The sequence below is a fragment of the Wyeomyia smithii genome, chromosome 2 (genome assembly GCF_029784165.1).
Source record: "Wyeomyia smithii strain HCP4-BCI-WySm-NY-G18 chromosome 2, ASM2978416v1, whole genome shotgun sequence".
NCBI lineage: Eukaryota > Metazoa > Arthropoda > Insecta > Diptera > Culicidae > Wyeomyia > Wyeomyia smithii.
Genome location: NC_073695.1, coordinates 193,648,857 through 193,671,675, shown reverse-complemented (window position 1 = coordinate 193,671,675; position 22,819 = coordinate 193,648,857). Strand labels below are relative to the sequence as shown.

At 37.8% G+C, this 22,819-nt stretch overlaps 1 protein-coding gene across 2 annotated transcripts in view; it reads right to left on the bottom strand.

Annotated features, from left to right (window-relative positions):
* Nucleotides 1-22,819, bottom strand: part of LOC129725645 (uncharacterized) — a 73,214-nt gene that overhangs the window by 25,033 nt on the left and 25,362 nt on the right. The window contains exons 1-2 of one of the 2 annotated variants that reach the window (XM_055681697.1): nt 3,300-3,510; nt 486-1,349 (exon numbers count right to left, since the gene is read on the bottom strand). In XM_055681697.1, coding sequence (XP_055537672.1) covers nt 486-1,079 — 594 coding nt within the window. In that variant the 5' untranslated portion in view covers nt 1,080-1,349; nt 3,300-3,510. Of the gene's footprint in view, nt 1-485; nt 1,350-3,299; nt 3,511-22,819 lie in introns of those variants that run through there. The other variant, XM_055681695.1, reaches the window with a different exon arrangement.

Sequence of the window (22,819 nt, the reverse complement as noted above, 5' to 3'; positions counted from 1 at the left end):
CATATCAACCAGCTGTTGTCAACTGAAAGCTACAAACAAGAAAGATACGTGATTGAAGAGTATCCCAGAAATGGGATTGAAACTTCCCCGCGACTGTTTCTTTTTATCATTTATGCGAATTTTATTGCTTCTGGGTAGCACGGACATCCGTTCGTACTGTAAATCCGGAATTGCCGGTTTATCCGATCGTAAAAACAATACAACGCTCGTGGCTAATTGCGCTCTGTGTAGGGTACGACGCGATAAGCGCTAGTGCCTTATGGCGTGCTCCTCCCTTTGCTTCGACCCACGTGAGGGAGCTACTACATACGAGCTAAATCAAGTCGAGCACCAATTTCCGCAAATCACTCGCACCTCACAATGGGTAAGAAAACTGATTCAACAACATTTGATCATAAGAGAAAACATTTTATGACAACCACAGGTAAAGTAATTGGAAAATGGTGATCGATTCTGGATTATTTAGTTAAAAAAAATCAACTCACCTGATTATTGAGAGGGTATAACGCAATCTCATCTTCATCACTTTCTGTGTCGTGCTGCTGTTGTTGCTGCTTCTGGCGATGATGACAATGATGATGATGATTAGGATGATTCGGATGAAACGTCAGATGCAGTTCCTGCGAGCAACACGGACTGACAGCACCACTATTACAGAGATTAGTGTTATGACGGTTGTGCACGTGACAATTATTGCTAGCGACACTGGTCGATGTCGTCGTCGGGGTGCTCACGTAGTGGCGGTTGTTGTGCTGCGTATCTTTCTGAAACGGCGAGAGTTCGTTGGCGCTTTTCGTTAATCCGAAGTTGGTGCCGATCAGCGCCGACGATTCGTTTCCGCGTTGCAACAACTGCTGCTGGGGAGGCAGTTGGAGAGGATGATGCTGCTGCTGTTGTTGCTGTTGGTGCTGCAGGTGATCGACTGCTGCAACTGGCGCGTAGTCTGCATTTCGCTGCAATTGATGGCTACCGACGTTGAACAGGAAATCATTCTGTTTCTGTAGCACACTATTGGAGACATGCTGAGTTGTAGTGCGTTCAATATCTCCCATGCCCCAATGTCCCAAAAAATATACCATACCCTTGTGGCGAAACGAGAACCAGACTCCGGCAGGAAGTTTGTACAATGTCAGGCGGATTCAGTTTGTCTATGATTACCACCGGCGGAAAGTGAAACCTTGCTGCACTGACTAACGGTTGTTCGGCCTGCGGAGCCACTTTAACGATTTTCTCTAAGCACTTGAAAAGGAAATGTCCCGTCGGATCTGTCGTTTGGCAACGGCGGAGGCTGCGACGGCTAGCGGCGGCGACGTTCTTCACGCACAGTTTGTTAGTCACGGCTGACGATTCTGGAAATAGGCGGGAAAAAATATATCTATTAGCTTCAATCAAGTGCAGCGTAGTAAATACATTTCGAAATTTTGTAGTCAAACGGGGCGCGCGCGCGCGTTCTGACTCACAATAAGGACAGTGCGGAAAATTAGGTCATCTTTCGTTGGCTGACTTATAAAGCCGAAACTTGAGAGTGGTTTCCCGTTGGCGTTTCATTATTATATGACGTATGACGGAGCAGCAGTAGAGGCAGATTATATTTGAGAACCTCTTGATGAGAACGGGGATTTTTTTCGAATGAGGCAATATGTGGGATGCAATTGTAACCTTATGAGTGTTTACATTGAGCCAGCTTTTATGAGAAGGTTATGTTAGCTTTTCTATTCAAACAAATAGAATGGACGGAATGATGATTTTATATTTCAAAGAATGACTATACCGAAAAAAGTTGCTGTTTTCGCATAGGTTTCAAAGTTTAAATTCGACCGGGATAAAAATATAAAACAATTTTTGAACAAAACGGTCAAGTAAAAAACAATAAAACGGGAACTGGTGTTTGCGATTTGAAATAATGTGATGAAATAAAACGATTTGAAATGCAGTTGGCTTCAGTTCGAAGTTCGGAAAGGCTCAGGGAGAATTATAAGATGTTTTTTTTTTATGTTACAAAACGCTAGGCAATTCATTTTTGGCTACATACATTCCCAGTGAGAGATTTTTTTTAAAGAAGCTCAAATTCAGTATTAAATATAATAAATATTCGCACCATTGAGTACATTGAACGCGATAAATCTCTTCTTTAACTGTTTTTGAAATGAAGTCAAGTTTTCACATATCACTATTTTCAAACTGTTTATTATCAAAAACGAGATTTAACTTTTTCCTGAATATTTCTCTCCAAAATAAAAGTTTTCGAAACACAGTTAGTGTAAGCCGATTGAAGATAAATTTGTGAGTAGTTTTAGAGCGAGTCTAACATTCTAGAGACTATAATATTGTGAAGCAACTTTTTCAGCAGTTTACAAAAGAAAACGATAAATCCAAGACTCTCGACGCTCAGCGCGAAAGTGCTCCCGATTATAAACGTTTGTTATTCCAAGACGTTTGTGTACCAGGTTCTATTTTGCAAGTTTTGCGATCCGTCCCAGTAATTGTAGTAGTTTGTTTGGAATACATTCATTTGTGAATCAAATTCTATGGATTTCATAGTGTAACATCTCGCGAACTTTTTCCAGCAGAAAACTTGTTCATCTACACTACATCTAGGACTTAACAGTTTCGGCTTCTCATATTACTAATCGCACTGTTTTATTTTTCTATGACCACGATCAATTAAGCCATATCATGTTGGATTGGTATACGCACGTAAAAGTCTGTTTTCACTACTTTGCAAAACACTCTTCTTTTCGGACGAATTTGCACTCGGTCTTCGGTAGACCTCACAAGCCGACATGGGAGGATTCTCGCGCATAAAACAGACATATGACACGCCACTAACGTTCGATCACACTTGCTCAGCTGATGATGCGGTTCTTGTTTATTGTCGGAGTGACAACTCTGCTAATTAGCATTCAATTCCCTTTCGTTCGGTCTTGCACCGTTAAACCCGATCTTGTCAACTGCAAGCCGCCACTTCACTCAAGTGACGGCGTAAACCGTAAACCGTACCCGTAAACCATCGCGTACGTCACAAAACGGTTCGTCTCGCATAGCACCAATTTCCTCAGACGGGTTTTCGCTCTCACAAAGTCTTCACAAACTTCGCAAACGTATCAGGATTGAATCTTGATGCGCAGCCAACGCGACACCACGCCAACAGCTTAATCACTATTGCATCAACCCGTTCTTACATAAATAAAATACAGAGCAGACGGATATTGCGGCCAGTAGTTTTCCACTGGTTCTTTAAAATTGCCCGATATACACAATTTATCAATGCAATGAATGAAGATACAAGCCACACTCACTCTGAAAACAGCTGAGAATCCCAGTGCACTAATCTTTCGCGTGATTCACAAAACCTGAAAGGCACTTTTATTATATCTCACTCACTAACTTTTGTTGAACACACACAAAAAACACCAACAAAATTAATATTGTCGTCCAGCACTTCTGATAGCTGGCTTCGGGATTGCTTCCTATCTTGAGGACTGCTTGCTAGCGACTGAGCATGCAAGGTGAACGATCATCCCGACTATAAGCATGGTGGGAATTCCGCCACAGAATGCCTGCTCGCGGCTATATAGCAGTGTTGTCGGCCGATTTTGTTCTGTTTGAATTGCAAATATTTGTTTATATTCGAACACACAATATAGACACTCAGATATAGACTTTTCCACCTTCTGCTGGGATAGAAAATCAAAGCAGCGCCAACTGCGTTTTGTTCCATCTTTCTATGGAGGGCTGCGGGAGTGTCGAACGATTTTGTTGGAATTTGTGGCATTTTTTGTTTATTTTCATTGTCGCTTTTTAAGTTATCATATGACAAACTGGAAGTAATGTCTATAGGAGCCTTTATATAATACAAACTAAATGCTGAATGGTCGGAAATTTTGTACAAGCGTAAGCAATCATTTTTTTAAAGATGATGAGATCTGTCGTCTAATAAACACATTTGAATCTAGAACTTAACATAAACATATAGATTGATTATTTCTAGCTTCAATAGAACACCAAACATTGCAAATTCACTGCTGTCCGCAATTAAATTACCTAAAGTGGTCAACTGTCAACTCAACTCAACTCAGCTTAAAGGGAAAAAGCACATCAGCGCCACCACCGCGTGGCGGGAATATTCCGCATAACTGAAACTCATTTGAATTGATCGGTAATTTGATCCACGATAATAAATTTCGTGGTACGTCTGTTTGTTTGTGGTTTAACCACCCCGTATGTTTTCTGCAAACTGCTATAGAGATTTTTTGTTATAATATCATTATTAACTGTTCGAATGATTTCAGTTTTTCATTATCATAAATTTTCACATCCAATTGGGTTAATAACTCAATTTTGAAACAAATGGAACTTGGTTCGGTCTGGTTACACCCAACCAAATAATGCCGAAACAAGAGCGTTGTACGGCCTTCACATCGACTTTTAGAATGCATCTCTTGATTCTAACATTCAACAATTTCTAGCTCGTTGATCTCCAGTTATTTTCGCACCGAAGGGTTTTAAAATCTCAAATAAATCTATGTTTGGGCGACACTGAAGTAGATTCGTTGAGGTCCGTATTTGCGGTACAAATGGAGTCGAGTGTTTGTTTAGCAACGTTTGTTTTTTTTATTTTGACGTAACACATTCCTTTCATCGGCATGATCTTTTTGAAATGAGAAATTGAATCAAAATCTTCAAATATTTATTCTTTATTCATTGATAACCAAACCATTAGGCTTGAGCCATGATTTAGATAAAAAGGAAAAAGTCCTTTTTTGACCACTACTTTGATCAATCTTCCCAGAGGCGTCTCGTCCACCTGTTCAACCTGTTCATAGGACAGGTAGACAATCTCAGAAAAAAGTGATTTTTTCACATTTGTAGAGTGGATGAAAAATCATCGGAGTAATTTATTTGTAATTTCAATGTTATCCCGAACATCCTTATTTTTTTTCTACATAGTGGAAATGTATGCACCGTGAAGAATGTAACCTGATGGGCTACATTTCAGACCACGCCATACAACTCACACGCAACGCAACCCACACGCAATAATGACTACCGTTTGTTCAGACCTTTCACCTGAACTAACTGTCGTTCAACACTTCTCTGCACCTTCAAGTGCGGCAGGGTAGACGCAGTCATTTATGCTCACCACTACTAATGCGACGCCTCGCGTAAAAATGACATTTTTGATTCAAACTTTCTGCTGAACAAAACCGATGTCAGCGAGAGAAAACATTCATTACACACCACCTCTCTTTAGTGTCTATAATTTGTTTCGTTATGCCTTTCTGTTTCTTCTCTCGACGTCATTAAAATTTGAGAGAGACCACGTGGCCGCGAGAGTTCGCAGATCCATTTTCAGAGCTTTTGAGTGCAAATGAAAAACGAGCAAATTCATTCATTATTTCTGTCAATGTGGTGGAATTCTTCCGTCGATGTATAGTTTCATTCAAACCTCTACACCCATTTTGTTCATTCGAAAACTTGAACCTCGCATAGTCCGCATAGTATACGTTTGTCTTCTTACGCGCTGCTTTCTTTTTAGTTTAAAATTTTAACATCGTCAAAGGAAACGCTTTAGCACTGAACAAAGATAGGTTTTTTACTCATGGCAAATAGATCATAAACATAATTTTAATTATCGTTGGACAAAACCTGAATGATACTGACATTGCATATCACAACGCCATCCGTCGATCGAACTTTTTTAGTTCTTCGACGGATCCAGAGTTATTTACGACTAAAACCGATCATTGAGAATCATGGTGTGATAAATGTGGATAAAGATTTCCTCTATGAAATGATGCAAATATCATTATTCTACGAGAAAATTATCGGAAAACTCGCGGTCATAATATACCGTAGAATTTGTTTGCCATATAGATAAATGTAGAGATAAAAGTTTTCTAAACTGTTATCACGATACTGTTGTTTCAGTGTTGCAAATGTTGATTGAACAGGTAGCCCACTTGGTCACGCGTCGCCTCTGAATCTTCCATTACCTTCCTGGCGGATTTTTGTTGGGGTTTGCAAGAAAAAAAGGTTTTTGCCAAAAATTTTGTGCAGTTCAGTTAGAATTCCAAAATTCGTTTGCACAATGCTTCCTGTTTGGACGCCATTTTAAACAGAACTGTGCATGCATAAACAAAACAAAAAATACTGGCATAAAGAAAAGAGAAAGAGCTTACATATACATACTCTCATTTCTCTGAGCATGTTTGTTGTTGAGTAAGAGAGCCTCAAAAAAAATCAAAATTTTAGTGGTCACCCGTTAACTAGATAACGAATTCTCTCAACTAATTTAGTTGATCGAGACCGCTATAAGCCCCAAGGCTAAGCGTGCGATATTATTTTCCGTTAACTAGATAACAGTGGCGTCGGGTTCACCTGTGCAACACGTGCACTGCGCAAGTACCCTATTCCCTAATATTCGAGCATTATCGTAATATAAAAACCTATAACAACAAGATAGCATACTGGCGAAACCCTTCAATTTAAAGCATCAAATACTCAAATTTGATTTTCCTCTTTCATTTAAGGAAAAAGAGCTCAAATAAATTTTTGGTGCACATATGACGAGATCAGCCATGCGAAGCCTCTGCGAGATAAACAAAATTTATCGCATGTTAGTAGACAAATGTCCATTATATTGATTACTACTCTAGGTTTGATAAGGAGTGTTCAGCTGTTCAGCAGATTCGACAAAGAAATGCAAGGCGGTCGATCTGTGATGTTAGTATATCTGAAACTAGCATAACACGCACGGTACCTTGGCGTAGTTGGAAGGTACTAATATGAAAGAGCTGACAGGGATCCTCGTACCTAGTATCCTGCATGGTCCTAATTATCATCCAATCGCAAAAAAAACTACACTCAGCAGGTTTATGATGCTCAAGAATAAAAAATAGCTGAATAAAACAGCAGGAACGATGCTACACAGAAAGAATTGGCAACAAAGCCTGCCTGCATGAAAAGTAATTTAAAAAAAAAGAGATGGAGTATATATGAGTATAAACTAAGTGCAAGTGCAAACCGAGTAGTTTTACTTCAGTGATCTTATCAGGGGTAAGTGTAGACGCGGAGTTCAAATGCACTTGAGAGTAGTTCGAGGGAAGTATTATTTATCCAATGTAGGTACTTAATGATAACTCATTGAAATTGTTTACAATTCATGCGCAATAGCACAATCAAAATATCTCCCAGCTGGTCGGTCTCGAGGTACGATTCTGGTCTAACAAGCCAGTGTTCAGATGTTCGATTTCTGGTTCGGAAGTAGTTAGTAGGATCGTAGCGCTGGCTCCGCAAAGGCCTAAACACAATCTATACGTTGCGGCTGCGTTTGCGGAAATTTGAAAGTTAACCCAAACATTCTCTGTCAAATTAACGTAAACGCAACGCAAACGTATCCATTGTGTTTGGGCCTTAATTGTCTTGTACACTAAACGGCTCGACACGGAGTCTGTGTAATGAACAGAAGGTCAAGTTCCAATAGCAGAAAAATAATAATCCAAATATCACATATTACAAGGGATACAAGTGATACATGTAGTATGAGGATGGCTAAATGATTCGATGGAAATATATATTCTTTCGTATGAAATATGATGGCAGCACTGCGGGAATACTCTCACCAGATAGCGGTGCCACTTAACTTCCTCTCTTTCTCTCTCAGTAACCATTCTGGTTCTATCTTGTTCCTACTCTCCCGCCGTGGTTCCATGTGTTATTGTTAATGGCATTTAAATAGTCGTGGAACGCGCGTGTCGCTACGCCGCTAGGCAATACAGCCGGCAAGAGTAGCGGACGGATGTACGTACCTATCGCTCTAGATTCATCATTTGTTATGAATTACACATCGCGTCTATACGAAACCTGGTGACCTGTGGGCTATTGTGATTTATACAGATGGCTTTAGGTAGGAAGGAAAGTCAAATATTGTTCACTTCAAATAAATAAAAAGACACATTGATAAGCTCACACATGCAACGGTAGTGTTCGCGCTCATCTGATCAGGTGCTGATGGAAAGATTTCAATCAATAGCAGGTCTGCGGTCATCATCGGCGGCCATTTTTGTATGCATAGGTTAATTAATATAAATCTAGAAAAAAATACTTTTCAGGAATTTTACAAACAGTGGATGAAAATTACAAAACTAAAAATCGATTGCCTTGCACCCACTGTGCTAGGGCACGTCAAATTTCGTCAGTTCTGAGCGCGTCTAAAACGCGCGCTGAACTTTGAACAGTTAGGCTACTGACATACTGAGGCGTCAAATGAAGCGAAGCAAGAAGCGTCGCAAAAGCGTCCGAGCTACTTTTTCGAACGTCTATATGAAACGCTCAAACCGGTCATACTCGAGCGGCAACGACGCGTCGGTAGAGGCGGCGAAACAGAACGAGTGTTTTGACGCGCGTATACTTACGCGGTAATACCATATTCAGACAAAATCTTTCATCGCAAGGTGCTTTATATTTGCTTTGTTTTGGTTTGGTAATTGAAAAAAAGCAAATAGAAAACATTCTCGTTTACAAAATGTTAAAATGTTTAAAAAATGTTAGTGCAGTAATACCATGTTCAGACTAAACCTGATATCGCTAGGTGCTTTATATTTGCTTTATTTTGGCTTAAATATTGAAAATATCGGGAAAAATTTTCAGGTAGTCAGGAAAATAGCACTGGTATTTTCGATTGATATTGCATGCCTAATATGCTGCACTTCTTTAGTCGCGAAACGCCAGTCGCTGAGTAACTAGCTGTGCTCACAGGGGTTATTTAAAGCCTAACAGATATCATAAACTAGTTGAAAGTTACTCGGGGTCAGCGGATTTAAAATTTAGAATAATTTCTTATATTTTTTACTACGTCTGTAGCGCAACTGACTTCAAAAATATTACTTTACTTCATAAAAAAATCTCTATATTCACTAAAAACGTGATTTACCGTGCTTGAAGAAGCAAACAATACTTCATTGGACGAATTCATATTTCCTTTAAACGAAACCGCTGCTGGAATCTAGGAATATGACAACACAATGCATTTGCGACGCTCGCTCCAGTATGTCATAGGAAGCTATACCCTACGCTTCTGTTTATTCCGCTGCTAATACGCTCAACGCTTCGCTTCATTTGACGCCTCAGTATGTCAGTAGCCTTAAGGCAATGTTCGAGCGTGTGAAGTGAACTAACCGTTGCGTATAATCTTCAATGACGGGTTCGTTGTCGTAGGAACGCAAACGCGAACTGCTTTGTTCAAAGGGGCGGCAGCTGCTTGAACTATTTTCGATCACACATGTGTGCTGCGAACTATACGTAGCTTTGTACGCAATCAGTGTCACGAATACATTTACGCACATCGTCATGGGTGTCGTAGCTAGAGGTTGACTATATCAAACTGATTTGACTCAATAATGTATTGCGATTGGAATGTTGTAAGTCGAGAGTTATCTATGAATCTAAGGTTTGTCAAAGCGTTCTTACTTGTTAATGATTACAATTCTAGTTATGAAACTTTAGACATTAGAAATATTGAACCGCAAAAAATAAATTTTCCGGTGTCAGACAGTAACCATTACGATGACTTTGTGTATGCTACTATTCGACAAGCATGCAAAATCTTTTGCAGTGAGAAAAAAAGGATTCTAACTGTATACTAGAAATACTGCATATTAAAATGATTATCACTGGTTCACAAAACGAAGAAAATGTTGCCCCAAAAGTCAAAATAGTTCCCCTTAAAAATATTTAAGCTCTTCTAGCATTCCTGTGAATTTTGGAGCCCCTAGTGTATGCAAAAGTGCGTCGAAATACCGCACAGAAAGTGCCCACCGGGTTCGTCGCTTCTACGCTGGCTTACGAGAAAACTCATTCAAATCTCTGGAAAAGTTATCTTGCAGGGGCACCAAAATTCACAAGAATGGTTGAAAAGCTATAATCTTTCTTTTTTACCAGTTTGAGTCCTAGAAAACCTGTGTTAGTAGTGTTATTGGTTTGCATAGAAATCTTCTTCGAACCGCAGATAATCATGTTCAAACAAATTGTTATTTGACGTGCTGTTTAGCTATACCGGCTAATATGCCATTTTCATACCGAGTGTCTAGACTATAGAGGAAACAAATATTTATAAATTATAATTTATGTTCAGAGTCTCGAGTTATGCGAACAGGTTTTGCTTGAGAACGCACGCTCAAACTATAGATCGGTTATACATTAGAGTTAACTTCATTGTTGACCGACTGGATATCAAAAACCTCTTTTATGTTTAGTGTATTAGAATAATTCAGTTGAAAAACAAGACTTGATTAAATATTGTACTGTCGAAAAAAATATCGAATAGTTCACATGTTACGCGGCACACAGATTTCATCCCTGCCGAATGTTGATTTGAACCTACTTCAACATATCAAACTATTAAGAATCAACTGTATTGCACGCTATAACAATACGCCATTCGATTGAGTGATTGTTTTGATTACTTATTACTAAAAGCTGTGCTTTGCGCGGAACTTCAATCACAGCTACTCTCACCTCACTCTTATTCCCCTCCCAGCGGTTACTGTTCACAAACAAAGCAACACCCAGCGAGTCTGATTTGAATTCAAAACCGGTCGATTCTCACAAAGAAGTATTTACAGTTTGCAAACGGCATGTATCAGCTGATCGATTCGTATGTGCTCCGGCACATACTTCCTCAAGGAAGTAAAACTGCTCTCGTAGGTTAACACAATTCCATTAAACGATTATTAAGTTAACTGTTTCTGCTACTGAAGTTTTTATATGTACGACTAAAACAGGCTACGAGTCGATTCATTACAAATATATTATAATTAAAACAAATCATTAGTGGAATCGTCAAGCAAACTGAATCCGGTTTATCAATGCTGCTTCCCATCGCGTGGCACCGCTCCACCGCCAAACATCCCGCTACTGTCGAACGGTCCACTAATGAACTGTACCCAGGCAGAGCGTCGAGGAACGCTAATTGAGTTAATTATTCAACAGCTGAGCCCGAGATCTCAACATCGGTTTTGAGCAATCCGTCGACGTTTATGATGGTGTGACCACATCTCGCGGAGGTGTAATCTAGCGTCGGGATTGATGTCTACGAACGACTTCAATTTTGGTGAGACGGTGGAATAGGAATAGCGCATGCATTGTAATCGAATGTACACTGGTGCGCACGTTTGGTGGTCTTGGTAAGGCGCGTGTCACCTTTCATGAATAATGTAGTTTGGGGAATTTCCGTTCTTGAGTCGAGTCCACAGGCAGAGCAAACGTTGACGATTGATGGATAAAGTTCTGAGTGTGACATTAGGTTATTGTCTGAAAATTAAAGTAGTATGTGTATATACACAATTAATGTGTTAAAATGCAACAGGAAAAAGGAGAAACCAGTTCTTAAATATCACAAATAACTTTCTTTGTTGAATCATTGTTTTTCTTGAAACATAGATAGATAAAACATTCTTACTATTCTTTCTATAAAGCAAAGGAAAACAGAAAGACAGGGCAAGTTGTACTGACTATTGAAAGTTTGAATCTTTGAAAAACTTTGCATTTTTTCTTAATACTTTGAAAAACATTTGAAACTGAAAAGCATGGACAATACTCCCTAAATATCACTAAGTGTTGAAAATTTTATAGCGATGATTAGTCTCAATTTCTCTTTGTTTTTCATACAAATATTATTACTCTCACATTTCGAAAAACCTATATTTTGACTCCCAAAATGAATGCTCCCCTCAAGCAACAAAGTTATATAAAAATTAATTAGGGTTGTGAAACCGAAAACACCTGATACAGTTTCCCGGAATTCTAGCGCATATTTTTAGGCCTGGGAAAACAGCGGTGGCGGTTATTCGAAATCCGATCATGCAAAGCCCTATTAAAATAGATCTCGAAGTTTGGAGCACGTTAAGCTGACCTATTGTTTCGTCCTAAAATCAGTATTGAAAGTAGAGCAGTACTAGTATTATATCAATCTTGTTGCGTTTTTTAATTGTACAGCTCTGAGCCATATAGTTCGGTTTTATAAAATCATTCGTACCAAGGTTCTACAGATTTTTTTTTCGATTTTGCAGATATTTCCGAGTTGAAAATTTATAATTCGTGATCCATTTTTGTGCATGAAATTATAAGAATTTTTTCGGAAATAGTTTAATTCGCAAAGGTCTATCTGAGTTCTATTGTGTTGTTCATGTAAATTTCAATTGAAAGTATGTAAACTGTAACCTTTAAAGCATGTTTAGCCAACATAATATAATATTCGAACAATTTTTTAGGTTTATAAATAAAATATTATAATAAAATATAATATTGAAAATTATAATAGATAATATTTGTTTCTTGATTAACGAAATATATAAGAAATTTTGGATGTAAGCAAGGTATCGGCTCTATTATCGTCAGGTTTGTCCAATTATCGTCCGGGGGTTAATGAAGTCATAGAAAACTAATCTTTTGCAGGAAGATGTTGTGCATCATGAAGAACCATCATGCGAGAAATTGAAGCTCTAGGATAATAGAGCCGATATCCTATATATTTCACCTTCATACATTTTTAAACTCTTCTTTTTTGTAAAACGTCCGCAATATGAAGAAATAATAGATGAAGGAAAAAAAATATGAAGAAATAGTGAAATAAATCCAGAATTAGAAAAGAGAAATTAATTAATAGATCTAGCAAATCCTGAAATACTGGCTCCATATTCTCGCCAATCACCGCAAACTTATTGTTCACCGTATCTTTCCCTAGATAGCCTGCCTCAGAGTTTTCACTTGTCCAGATAACCTTTTGATTCTCAATAATTGAAACCTTCTGTTCACGTTTGGCAATCGTCTTCTCTCAAGTTCCTTGATATTTTTTACTATTCTTTCAAGCTGAGTTCTACAGTACCCCTGCTGACTTTTATCCTAACAAAAATAAAACTGGTCTAATTTACGTATAGTAGTTCTCTTCAGGAAATTGCCATTATGGCGCGATCTTGGCTGGAGGAATGAGGTTTCGATAAGACTTCTTACTCTTGACAAAATACAAGACGTACTTATGATAAAACTGACCAGAGGTAAAGCATTAAAAGCCACTTCAAAGAATTTTGTAATTGTGACGTGGTGTTGGTAGGAGGAATAAGGTTTTGATAAGATCTTTCTGACAAAATAAGTCCTTCTTTTAGTAAACTGACCAGGGAAATATTATTCCTATTGAGGGAATTTGCGAGTGGCGATATTGGCACGGGAAACGAAGTTTCGATAAGACTCCTTTCTTTTGACATAATAAGTCCCTCTCAGAATAAACCTGGCCAAAGAGGAACGTTAGGTAGGGTCTCCCTCCAGGGATTTGTAATTTGGTGGTATTGGTAGGATAGGCTCGGTATAGTAAAGCAGTAAGCTTGAAACGGGAGGGTGAAACCGTACACACAAGTACGGATAAAAAAGGGAAAAGCGTATCATTTACTTAAATAGTGATTATGCCAATAATATGAAATGCGAAGCACAGAAAACACCTGAGCAATATCACTAGGGTTTGCAATCCCGGTAACGATTTCCTGGGAAATAGCTTTTCCCGGGATTCCCGGATCCCGGGAACAAAAATATTGATTCCCGGGATCCCGGGATTCCCGAGTTCCGCGAAAAATTTTGTATGATTCACTATAGTTTCTTATGCAATATTGCAATAAAATTAAATACGTCAAACTGGTGCGACCTGAAATAAATCATTTTATAAAACTAAAAGTCAGTATAGTATTTCAACGTGAAAATCATCTTTGCATGTTAATTAGTAAGCCTTCAAATGCTTTAAGACTGATTTATTTTGACTCGTATTGAACTGATTATTTAGTATTGATTAACCAAAATTCTTTCTCGAAATCTTACGTTCTAATCAAAAATGATAAAAACTCCAAAAGGGTTTGAAATGTTGTTTTGTCAATGAAAACTAGATTTAAAACGCAGTTTATTTAAAAAAATCACAATAGCATAGCAAATATATTTAAATGAAAAAAAAAATAGCGAATAGGTTTGCCACCGCTCAAGTAAACAGTAAATATTTACTGTAGTGTAAAAAACATTTTGCTAAAAAAGTCCGTACCGAATATAGCGAATATTTTCCGCGCCCAATGCCTGCCTAACACTTAGTTTTCTCTTCAACAAACTGAAAGAATTGGACACCAGTTTTCAATTAAGTGTAGCAAAAGCTGTAATCGGTGATTTGAAAGTATTTTAGAAATCGAACATCAGCGGTGATTCAGCAGACTTGAGCAAAGTTTTACAGAAGGAAATAATATTTTTGAGCTTGAAGGAAAATTGTCAGCGGATCTGAAGCGATTGTTTGACGACATGAACCCCTTTAATTTTCCTCTTCTGCAAAAATATGCTACAAAAATCGATCACGAATTTTCGATGTTAACTTGAATATTTCTTGTATTTAATTGGTTTTTCATGCGAATTGAGAATGAAATTTAAACAATTTTTTGTTACCTTTTACTGATCAACTTCATTAAAAATCTCATTTTGCTAAAAAAATTGTCTGTTCCCGGTTCCCGGGAATTCCCGGGAAATGCGATTTTTTATTCCCGTTTCCCGGGAAATCGATTCCCGAGAATATTGCAAACCCTGAATATCACGATAGATTAAATGTCTCTGGTCGCAGTGATGAGTCTACACAGAGAAAAAAAAACATTGTTTCTGCATTTCAGTGCTTACATTACTTTACTTATATGGCGACTAATCACAGAGATCCTATGCCAAATCCAGTCACCCCTTACACCTGCCGCTCGGGCATCCTCGTCGACAGTACACATCCAACGACGGATGGCCTCGAAATCGTCGACCTTTATCCGGGTCTTTACTAAATATTATCCTTGCCATTCGTTCATCCGTCATATCAGCTACGTGACCAACTCACTGTAACTTGCAGTGTTTCATCACCTTGACAATATCAGCATGTTTGTATATTTCATACTGCTTGAGATTCATGCACCTATGTTACACTCCTGTTCCTGTTCTTGTTTGCCATGAAGTATTGACCACGATTCATGTCCGTAGGGCGCCATCGGGAGTATCAGCGTCCTGTAGAGCGCAGATTTCATGCGGATCTGTAGGCTGCGAGCCCTAAGCTGGCTACGCAATTCGTAATAGGCCGTGTTCACTGCCGCAATCTGTCTCCTCACCTCGCGGCTCACTTCGTTGCCACACGTTACGAGTGTATCAAGATACCAGATCCTTTGAAGAAAGTAAAGGCCTCCGTCACTGTTCGTCAGCGTCCGTCGTCCGCAAAACCTAGAGGCATGTGAGACTTCGTGATATTAGTGCCGCTCGTCTGCACACCTGGTTTTTGTACAGCACCTTCCAAGGCTATGTTGAGCAACATTCTAGTAGGTAAATTTAAAATAAAGTGACCAGATCACGGTGCTCTCACAGACCGTTAATATAGAAAACTACCATCAAAACGGTGAAAGCCAGTTTGTTCGTTATGATGTTCTTCATCTCTCAACAAAATTGTTGGTGGCATTTTGAAGTTATACCCAAAAACAAGCCTGAGCTTTGAAAATGACGTAACTTCTTCATTTCAAAACAAATTATATTAGTAAGAGGTCGCTCACCTGAACTACATAAACTCAATGAATGCAAAAACAATAAACGATATATATATATATAAATCCTTTCCAACTCAGTTTTACGATTGCATAATTCGATTACTTGTACCGAAGATAAAGTTGAAATAAAGCCATTACCCAAAAATAAAACCTTTAACTACGCCACTGTGACATAGACAAATTAGTTGCACAGGAATATACCTCGTATTTGAAAAGCAACGTAAACAAATTGGTGATCGAGTTTAGTTTACAAAGGACAAACTCACCGTTGCTACACCCCCGTTGCTGAACGCGCTCTATGTACCTAATTAATTTATCAAATTATCAATTAAGAAATGATGACACAACTCATACTCCTCTTCTTCTTCCACTTTACTGCTTCACGGAGATAAAGCAAAGTCTCAGAAGACACAGTAATGTCGCAAAACTCCGTCTCATACCCAAAAACCTTTGTATAGAAAATTGGCACAGCTATCATGAAGAACGTTTTAAAGCTTATAGTCTACAAACTACCAATCTCTCCTCCCTTTCCCTATTACTTATGATGATGATAAAATATTTGTTACACTTTTTATACTCGAAACCCCCAAAGTGCAAATTTTCACAGTAATCGGTTCAGTAGTTTCGGAGTCCATAGAAAACTGGCAGACAGCTGGACCAGACAAACAACTATGTCTGCTATGATTCCAATTTAACAATTTAATTTGCTGGATTATATAAGTTTTATTGAGATTAAGGAGGTACACCCTTTTCAAAGCTTAGACTCGTTTTTTGATATGCAAATTGCTTATAGGTAGGCGAAATATCTATACCTACAAAGTACCATTGAAAATTTGAGAGACTAGAACCAATTACTGTTCGAATTTGTATCAATTTTCTAAGAATACGGTCATACCTCGATATAAGGCAACCTCGATATAACATAACTTTGAAAATATATTGAAATTGAAAATAAATGATACAGCATCTGTTTTCGGGGTATAAATTGCTTCAAAAAAATGTTTGCAGTAAGTTTTAAAATTAATGAAACTAATGCGAAAATTGTCATTTGCATGAGAAAGGTTTAAAAATACTAATAGGTGATGGAAAATAGGTTTTCACGCATCCTTCAGAAACAATTCACAGTCTTGCATCAATTATAAAAAAAATTTTTTTTTGCTTGTTGAAATTTTCTCTAAATGGGCATAAGAATTGTTAAAAAATACTGATAGGTGATGGGAAATAGGTTTTCGCACATCTCTGAGTAACCATCAACAGTCTTGCATCAATAAAAAAAATTTTTGTTTGTTTGTTGAAAATTGTCCTAAATAGGCATAAGAATGGTTTGAAAATACTGATAGGTGATAAGAAATAGGTTTTCATGCATCTTTGAGTAACCTGTGTAACAATTGAGAAAAAAATTATTTTTTGCTTCTGAAAATATTTCTAAATGGGCATAAGAAAGGTTTAGAAATCCTGATAGATGATGGAAAATGGGTTTTCGCGCATACTTGAGTAACCATTAACATTCTTGCATAAATTAAAAAAAATTTTTTTTGCTTCGACATAACTTAACTCGATATAACGTAACGAAAATAAAAATAAAGCTGCCCTATATCGAGGTATGACTGTACAGGTTAAATGGATATAACTCAAAAATGCTACCAACGATTTTTTTGAAAATTCACCCAGAGATGAAGAACATTATAACGAACAAACTGACGTTCACCGTTTTGATGGGAATTTTGTTGGATAATAACGGTCTGTAGGAGTACCATGCAGATGGTTCAAACTCCATCGCGGGGCATCAATTGTAAAAAAAAAACTTGAAGAGGAGGGAGGTATTGCGGATTCTGATTATAGCCGAAATGATATGAGATATACACTAAAGTAACTCTTCACGCGTTTTTGTGTTTTTTACGCGTCTTTCTTACGCGGATTTCCGAATTTCACAGTTCTATCACGAAGAATTTATGAATTCCCAGAGAAATTGGTTGTTGAGCTTCATTTTAGAGATTTTAAAAACTGAATTTTTCAAATTCACGGTCGCGAATATTTTTTTCTCATGATTTTATTTTTGTTAAGGGTGAAAATGTCCCTAACCCCAATTTGTTTTTTTAATTATTCAGCAAGAATACGAAATATGCGTGTGACCACCAATTGATCCGCTAATACCGTTCATGGTTGATGCTTTTCTGTAATGATAGACTTACTGTCTTGGTCCTAATGAATGAATCACAAAACACCACAAACAACGGATTTAAACGACGTCTTATCGACAGACACATAATAAGGTAAGGCGTAAAATACGCTGATTAGGCTGAACATGAACACATGACTGGCGATAAAAAACGCGCTCGCTCTAGCCGTTTGTACCGTGGTACGATTTCATTAACTCATTTCTCTCACTTGTACTGGCGGAGCTTTGTTATTTGTTCGAAACATGAACGAATTGATTCACTGAACTACAACGCAACAGAAATTTGTCATGACGAAAATTGCAAGTTGAATGAACTAATTTCCTCATTCGAGGGCAGTTTCATCAGACTTTTAAATTGTTGACACGTTGCACAAGGCGGTTTTGGCAAACGAATCAGTGGGAGGTCATCGGGGGGAATATGTATTTCCCCTCGAATATGCACTACTTTTCGGTTGTTTTTTTTTAAAGTCTCAGAATATTACATTGAAAAAAACAGATCCGTTGAAATTTCAGGTTTGAATCTTTTGAAGTTATTTTAACCATGATTTTTTTCCTACAAAAACAGCAGACGCTAGCCGAAGCAAATCATTTCAAACGGTTCGCTAACAAGCATCCGATTAGGGCAATTAGTGTTTTGTAATTACTAACAAGCTATTTCGACAACAGTGAATGCACTTGGCTGCTATCGTGACACTGTCGTTAAAGCAAAATTGGGCATACGATCACGCGCTCCTTTTCTTTCATGTACGATGTGACATGCTTCTTTCATCAACAGCTGAAATATGTAGGTATTCTCTAGATTCATTAACATTCTGCAACTGATGTGTTGACGGCCAATTTGACTGCGTTGTAGTAAGCCTCGGTTAGCAGGAAAATATTTTGAACATCAAAATTGAAATGCAGACTATCGTCTATCACCAAACAGAAATGTTATAATTAGCATGAGCTAACATACAGAATAATAGAAGTAAAATGCAGAGACTCTAAATGTTATAAGTTAGCAGGAAAATATTTTGAACATCAAAATTGAAATGCAGACTATCGTCTATCACCAAACAGAAATGTTATAATTAGCATGAGCTAACATACAGAATAATAGAAGTAAAATGCAGAGACTCTAAATGTTATAAAAGGTACTGCCAGGATCTTGCTAGCATCAATCGATTTCTTAATCTATTCAGAACAAAGTAATTATAAACTATCGGGATATCACAAATAAAATGATAAAAATATTAGAATTATTTAAATGACCCTTAGGTTATAGAAGTTACTTCCTGTTTTGCTTTTGAGCGATATTAGAAAGGAAATATATCACATGAAAAAATTATGGGCCTTTATACAACCAAAACAGATCATTTTATGCACAGATAACTTAAAGATTTAGCAAAACGTGGAAAATACCATTTCAGAGCCACATTTAAAAGAAACGTTGTTGTCAAGCTAGGACGTTAACATACGACCCGTTGATAAACGGACCGGCGCCAACGACTTTACTTCATCATGCGATAAAATCCCAGCTATTTTTCGCCTCAGAAAATTTTCCGGTGATGGTTAGAATTGAATCTAGACTAATTGGGTTAGTTGTGACTGGATCATGCTACTCCAAAACCATCGACACCTAAATTCATTTTTTTACTGAAAGACGAAACGTATTTTGAGGCCAAATAGTAAAAACCCTGGTCAATTTAGTTCAATAGGTACATACATGGAAGTCTTCTTCAAACATATGAATAAAACGTATTTGACATAAAAACGATATATTAATAACCAGATATGCCGTTATCATTTCAATTGGACAAAAAAATCAATAATTTTTTCTCCGCTTCCTGGAATCAGTTTTTAAGACAGATTTCTTATACACGAAAACATGCAAAATCGATCCGCAAATACAACGATTATTACTATAAACAGCTAATAAAGCACTGATGCCAACTTGCTTACATCCGAATACGAATTCCAAGCCGATGCAGAATGCGTGAGGCATTTTTATGTTTTGGGCTGGAATGTGTTTACGCTTCGTGAATGGCCTTTGGAGATTGTAAACAAACACAGTTTGTATCTGATTACTGCGTAGTCGCAGAGATCGCAATGTTAACTAATTCTCTCATAACGACGTGCTAACGACGCCCACCGGCAGGTTCTTGAACGTCACAGTCGGCGAAAAAAAGTGGGGATAAAGTGCCACATGAACTTTTTATCTGCTGGAAGAGTAAGTGCACATTCTGCTGGTTGCGGATCAACTTCGAAGAGAGCATCATCGGTCGACCCACACTTCTTAGGCTAATGACATACTGAGGCGTCAAAGGAAGCGAAGCGTTGAGCGTTTGAGAAGCGGAATAAACAGAAGCGTTGGGTGAAGCTTCCTATGACATACTGGAGCGAGCGTCGCCAATGCGTTGTATTGTCATATTCCTAGATTTCAGTAGCGATTTTGTTTGAAGGAAATATGAATTCGTCCAATGGAGATTTTTTTGCTTCTTCAAGCACGGTAAATTACGTTTTTAGTAAACATAGAGATTTTTTTATGAAATAAAATAATATTACTGAAGTGAGTTGCGCTACACAGTAAAAAATATAAGAAATTATTCTGAATTTTAAACCCGTTGACCCCGAGCAACATTCAACTAGTTTACAATATCTATTAGGATTTAAAAAACCCATGTGAGCACAGCTAGTTACTCAGCGGCTTGCATTTTCGCGACCAAAGAAGTTCAGCATGCTAGATTCCTGACCATTCGAATCAATACTCAACATCAATCAAAAATACCAGTGTTGTTTTTCCGACGGCCTGAAAACTTTTCCCGATAGTATTTTCTATCCTACTTTTTTTTCTTTTTTAAGATACAATACCAAAATAAAGCAAATATAAAGCACCTGGCGATATCAGGTTTAGTCTGAACATGGTATTACTACACTAACATTTTCTAAACATTTTGACATTTTCTAAACGAAAATGTATTTTATTTGCTTTTTTTCAATTACCAAACCAAAACAAAGCAAATATAAAGCACCTGGCGATGAAAAATTTAGTCTTAATATGGTAGTACCGCGTACGTATACGCGCGTCAAAACACTACTCGTTCTGTTTCGCCGCCTCTACCGACGCGCCTTTGCCGCTCCAGTATGAGCGTTTCATATAGACGTTCGAAGAAGTAGCTCAGACGCCTTTACGACGCTTTTTGCTTCGCTTCGTTTGACGCCTCAGTATGTCAGTAGCCTTAGATAGCTAGCAATTCCTACGCGCTTAGGAAAGGTCATCGCAAGGCGATAACTACCTACCAAAGCTTTTCAATACATGATAAGACATGGGTTTCAAGTAATTGTTAATATTTAGAAAATTCTTATTTGCTGTTTTCGAGTTGGTATACAATTGACCTTTTTCAATACCGATTTCTTCTTCTTTACTCATTCCAGAACTTTTTTTTTTTTTTTTAAGGGGGGATTTGTTAGTAGCTTAAGTATTTATGATAAATATTAGTAAATAATGAGTATGTGTGTCCAATCACAAATGGTGACTTTTCAACACTGTTAGAAATTTGTAATTCTAATTGTTAGGATTTGTTTGCTTTCGCAATTAGGACTTATCATTCGTAGGGATTTAAACCTACTTGTCAGAAAAGGGGAAGTAAACTTACAACTAACTTAATTGCTAACTTATTGGCTATAAAGAGAGCTTATCGTAGCAATTGAGAATTGCAACGATTTGTGTCGAAAATTGTTAATAATTTTATTTGACATAGTTTCTAATGATTCAACACCAGTAAGTCTATGTACTCATTCCAGAACTTATTTTTACCACATCGAAGCTTTCTCTTTCGTAACACAAATGCTATCGGAGCACAGTCCATCAAGCAATTTACTAAATGAGAACAGACCAATCATAACGTGATTAACGATCTTTGTTATAAAATTCAATTGCCAACTTGAAGCACTCTACTAATGATTTCTGAACGTTCGCTAGTAGTGGATCAAGTTTTAACTTTCATATTATGACGAGCGAGTCACGTGATGTTCGCTCTGTGAAAGTGAAAATTCCTTTAACCGACATCTAGCTGGAAGACGGCATGCCGTTTAATAACTCTTCCCGTGGTGCGCATTTTTGCTCAGTCTGCCGGGTAACTTTCCACGTCGTCGTATTCTTGATAGTCGCATGCAAAAGTTACACAACCGGGTGTGGTAGCGCAGTTGCGCTGACAGGTGTGGAGAGGTGCCTTTCAAACGAAGCGAAAAAAAAAAACTTTTAATTTCGTCACACTAGTTTTTTTTTAAAGTACTTGGAAATAGATAAAAAAGGGTTTTTGTGATACCGAATCCAAGACACATTCATTATGAAATATAGTAGAAGGAATATTGAAGGTCACATTTGAAATATATTGAATATCGGAATATATATAGTTTGCTTGTCTTTCAGTCACGCGCACGACAAACGAAAATTACTCAAATTGCCTTTTTCCCAAGCAAACTCTGAAGCTGAGGTACACTAAAGTTTGTTATTTTTTTGTGGGTAGCAACGCAAACACTCCTGTTCTGACTACAAGTTACCTTTGCTTTTAGTCCTCTACTCACCTCCTCTCGCCTGGTATGAAGCCAGTCGTAAGGAAATCAAAGCTAACTGCGTCTTAACTAATATTCGGCACACGTGTTAAATTAGCACATGGCTATAGGTTCTGATGCAGGTGCATCGACAAAAACCGCCAAAAACGTAATAAAGGGCGGAAGGCAGTTTTAAGATGTAAGAAAGACATAGTATCAAAGATATCAAGCATGTAAATGAAATCTAAAGTTAGCCAAACCACTGTCGGTTGATTATGAACGTTATTTTATAGTTACATATCCAATAAGTTCTGTAATGTCATGGCAAAAAAAGCAAAGCCTTGGTGCTACATTCCGATTCGGAACTCGACCTTCTGTTTATTTATACACAGACTTCGCAGCCAAATGTTAAGTGTACAGGACAATTGCGGGGCCAGCGCTACGATCCTACTAACACTAACAGTCTCTCTCGAGCCGAGACTCGAACCTACGACAACTGGCTTGTTAGGCCAGCATCGTACCT